This window comes from Gossypium raimondii, chromosome 6 (assembly GCF_025698545.1).
Source record: "Gossypium raimondii isolate GPD5lz chromosome 6, ASM2569854v1, whole genome shotgun sequence".
NCBI classification, from domain to species: domain Eukaryota; kingdom Viridiplantae; phylum Streptophyta; class Magnoliopsida; order Malvales; family Malvaceae; genus Gossypium; species Gossypium raimondii.
The window spans coordinates 45,932,616-45,937,372 of NC_068570.1; the positions used below are offsets into that span (position 1 = coordinate 45,932,616).

At 36.3% G+C, this 4,757-nt stretch overlaps 1 protein-coding gene across 1 annotated transcript; it reads right to left on the reverse strand.

Annotated features, from left to right (window-relative positions):
* Nucleotides 1-467: 467 nt before the first annotated feature.
* Nucleotides 468-2,036, reverse strand: LOC105774026 (probable methyltransferase At1g29790). The gene has a single exon (XM_012596332.2). It carries the CDS (start codon nt 1,811-1,813, stop codon nt 701-703), a length of 1,113 nt encoding a protein of 370 aa, XP_012451786.1. The 5' UTR covers nt 1,814-2,036; the 3' UTR covers nt 468-700.
* Nucleotides 2,037-4,757: the final 2,721 nt, after the last annotated feature.

A 4,757-nucleotide genomic window follows, 5' to 3' on the forward strand; every position in this document is an offset into this window, starting at 1 on the left:
ATATCAAAAGGCCTTCTCAAATATTATGACCTCAACTCAGATGGTAAAAGTACCATAGAAGCCTTTGTATTAAGAATCAGATTGCATTTTGCTCCCTTTACTCAAAAAATAGACAAATTAGTTCTTGTACGTTAGATCAAAGAGCAAACTGATTATTCTGTTAAAAATTTCATCTATTTTTACTATTTAAAACTGACATGACTAATGAAATAACCAGAGTTACACGTGACGTGCCATATGTATTTTATTCTGACATACAGAGGCTAGTTTTTAATAGTTGATTAAGTTGTGACAAAATATAATCCGCCTTCTAGTACAAAGATACTTTCACCTAACTCAGACCATTACAGCAACATATCCTCAAAACACACGCAAAAACAGAAGGGATTGTTGAATCAATTACAAGTTCAAATGCAAAGGCTAAGATTGAGATATGAAAACTTGTAGCATTAGCTCAAATTTCGGTATAGACAGAAAAGCAACACATTCATTCATTATGACCTTAAACAACAACAATTCACAGTATTGTAATACTAGATAGGATCATGTCATTTCACTATAAACACGCAATGAAATGATGAATATGGCAGCCTAACCCAAATGTGCTTCACAAATTCAAGCAAAATTAGAGAAGTGGAAGCTAATCAATTAATTACCTAAAAAAAATTCAATGAATACTCAAACCTTAAACCCCCAATCATCACCTTGAAACAGGCTTCTGCAGCACAGCAGTCAAGTAAACTTCCCCATTCTTCAAACCACTTGGATCAGTCTTATTAGCCACTGCCCACTTCACTTTCTTATACCCAAGTTTCCCAATCATTGGCTCATAAACTTCCTCTAGATCCATTGCTTTACTAAAGAACCGATCCAACCACAAGTACCCACCTCCTCTCAACACTCTGTCCACATCATAAAACATAAACTCCATCACCGGCAAGGGTATCCATCGGTTCACTGCCCTCCCACACCGGACCAGATCCATCGTCCCGTCGAAAACCGGTAGCCTCTGCTGCAACGGCACGTGTAAAGGCACCAACCCTCTTGCTGCCACGGCTTCACTGTAAGGCGCATTGACGTTCAATGTGGTGGTCAGCATCGTGACGTTGTAGAAAATTTTCATCAAAGCAGCGAAGGTTCCAGTTCCACCGCCTATGTCAATGCCAAGACGGATCACAGAGTTAGCTGATTTAGCCAATTGCATGAACCGGTTAACGGGAAGGTCGAGCTCGGAAGCGTATTTTAGAAGGGATGAGCGTCGGGCGTTGAGATCGAAGTCTATGGGGTTGTTTTGTAAAAGACAGGCAAAAGATTTACAGGAGTATTTGGTCCAGATGACAGAGGAGTCGGGCAGGGCAGTTGGGAAAGGGTTAAGAGGAAGGGAAGAAGTGGGTTTTGGCGGGGTTTTAGAGAAGCAACGCCGCCGCGGAAGTGGGTGGCAGCCGTTGAGAATAAGCGTTTCTTGGAGGTCGAGATCATAAGGGCAAGTCGAAAAAGGAGTGTAATTCATGTATCTACGGAGAAGGTACGGGTGGCGGTGGCAGGAAGAAGCGATGGGTGCGACTTGGGAATGGAGGATGAGATCATGGGGAACGGGGGAAGTGCGTTTGGAATCAGAGGTGGAGGCAGTGAGGTGATTGATGGTGGCGCGTATGTCGTTGAGGTGGCGAAGGAGGTGTTGAGGGATATGGATAGGGACAGGGGGAGAAGGTTTGGGAGATTGGAAGGTTGAAGAGAGGTGGTAAAGGGAGAGTAGGTTGGTAGCCGCCATGGCTAAGAGGAGGAGGAAGTTGAAGCCCATGGTGAAAGCCATTGATTTGCGCTCTTCCTCCTTACAACAATGATTGGATTACTCTTGTTTCGAATTTCATCAGCTCTCACATGGGAGATTGAATCTGGAATCCAAACAAAAAGGAAAAGGGTGTTTTGTTGCAATTCTTACTATATTTGTCAATGCAATTTGGTCAACATCTCTACTCGTACTCACAAATTACACTTCGGGTGGGTCACCATCTCATCTTCATTAAGACAAGATTTTCTTCCTTTACTATCACTGAATGTGGAGATGTTCATTCAATTAACCAAAGTTTCTTTATATATTTTCAAGCCACTAAACGAAATTATTACTTTTTAAGGATAAGAAATCATTTAGTTTTTGTTTCTCAACTCATTATTTTCTCAATTCAACCCTACTTATTTATTTTCGACACTCGTATTTAGTTCATCTATTTCTCAAATTAAAAAATTCAATTCCAAATGTTGACTTCATTAAAATTTTCTATTAAATTCACTAAAGTGACATTTTAATTTTTTTAAAAAGTACTCGCATTGTATTCATGAAACAATAAAAGAGTATTGCAATGGACGTGAATTTAATATATAATTTTAACGGTATTAACATCTTTTAAATATTACATCATCATTTTAATCAAAATAAAAATAATCAGGCTAATCAATGACCTTGTAAAAGTTGAGGTGCGAATTATGTCAAGAAGTTGAAGTATAAGGATTAAATCTTAAATTTGAGCATAGTATAAAAATCAAAATTGAAAATAATCACCTTTAGCCTTTCAACTACAAATAAATTTTTTAGGATATGATAGTAAAATAATAAGATAACTATCACATATAAGTATGTAAATTATATGGACTAACTAATGTCATTAAATAAGCAATGACCAAATTATGTAAAATTAAAATATAAATACTAAATATCATATATGAGGATAGTAGAGAGATCAAACTGAAATTTTACTATTATCTTATAATGACTAAAAGGAGGAAAAATCATATCATTAGTTAATCTAAATAATTAGCACGGTTAATAAATTTGATAGCCGATATGAATATTTTAAAAAGAACTTATTCCAAATCATCATGCTAAAATAATTTTTTATTAGAATAATATTTTGTTTAAAAGAATTCACATAAAAAATTATGAGAGTAATTATTTGAACTAAACATTATAAAAAAAATAAGATCAAATTATTGTATAAATTTAAATATAAAGATTAAATCTTAATTTTAGGCCTAGAGGGGAACCACAATGATATTTGACCAATTTTCTGTAAAATGCAAAAAGGAAAAAGAAAAGAGAAGGTTTAAACATGTGTCAAGTAGAGGGACTAAAAGTGATATTCGACCAATATTATATAAAAAAAGAAAGAAAAGGAAACTGAACACGTGTCAAGTAGGAAGGTTCAAGGACCTTCCTTATAGATTTTTTTACAGTAATGGAGTTGGATGGTTGATTTATGTAAATATGTTGAAAAAAAATATTTGAAAAATTATGTTGATTTTCTCAAAATTTACTGATTTACTTTATTTTTATAAAGAGAAAGGAAAATGCGTCTTACAAGGCAACTTTTCACTTAGCTAAATTTTTTTTTTAGCAGTTGGAAATTAGAAGTTTATAGATTTACTTTTGCCCATGTTTGAGATTGACATGGTTATAGTTTTAAGAAATATTTGAATTTACGATGGTGCCATGGAGTTGGGTGACCTATAAATTTCATTTGCCATGTGAGTATGGAGCCATCACCCGGGAAGTCGGATCGCGTTGTAACTCAAGGTCCCAGTTGACGGTGATTATACGGTATCGGGTTGAATTATAACTCGGCTATCAAGGGATGGAGCATAAATGGGACTGTAGTTGATGGTGGTTATGTAGGCACGACAACGAGTTCTTTTCATCAGAAGAGGATGCTTTATAAAACTCAAACACAAGTACGAAGAAGAAAAGCGTAGTGGCGTTTCAGTATAATCAAGTAATGAGTCTTATCCATCATCACCGAAGGTAGTGATCTTGTTATTATAACCTATGACAGAATTGGGGTTTAACAGGTTATACTAACAAGGTCACTGCCTTTGGTGGATATGGACAACAAGAATTACTTGATTATACTGGAAAGCCTCTTATGTTTTCTTTCTTCGCACTTGTGTATGGGTTTTATGAAGCATGCTCTTCTAATGAAGAGAAACTCATTGTGGTGCCTGCATTAGCATCGTTAACTACAACCTCGATTATGTTCCATCCTTTAACAACATAACTTTTGTAAACTTGAAGCCTTAGTTACACTTCAACCTGAGACGGTATAATCACCGTCAACTTGGACCTCGAGTTGCAAAGTGATCCCAACTTCTCAGGTGATGGCTCTATATTTACACTATAGGTGAAGTTTGTAGGTTACCAAGCTCTACGACATCATCGGGAACCCAAAAATAACTTAAAACTATGACTATGTCTCACTCAAAGCGAAAGAAAAATAAATATTTAAACTTAGAAATTTCAACACACAAGAAAAATAAAAACAAAATAATTTAGGATATTGAATTAAGGGTCTGGGAACATGTATTTATATATGGGAAGGGGCGAGGTAAAAGGGTTTTTTTTATCCCGAGAATCTTGGGTTGCAATGTATAAAATTTATCCTCAGAATCTTAGGTTGAAGGGGCTTAGAGGCAGAAGCAATCAAGTTGGCCTGGAGGTTGAAATGGACAGAGAGAAAACACTCCCTGTAGGTGGCTTTTTCATCTAACATGGCAGTGAAAACACTTCTTGTAGGGAGCGTTTTCCACTAACATGTCAGACATATGGATGGAAAACGCGTCCTTTAGGAAGCGTTTTCTCTTTGGCCATTTCAACCCTCAGGCCAACTTGATTATTTTTGCCTTTGAGCCCCTACAACCCAAGATTCCTTGGATACAAATTTCATGATTCTAAAAAAAATCATTGCGGGGGAGCGTTTTCTCCCCCA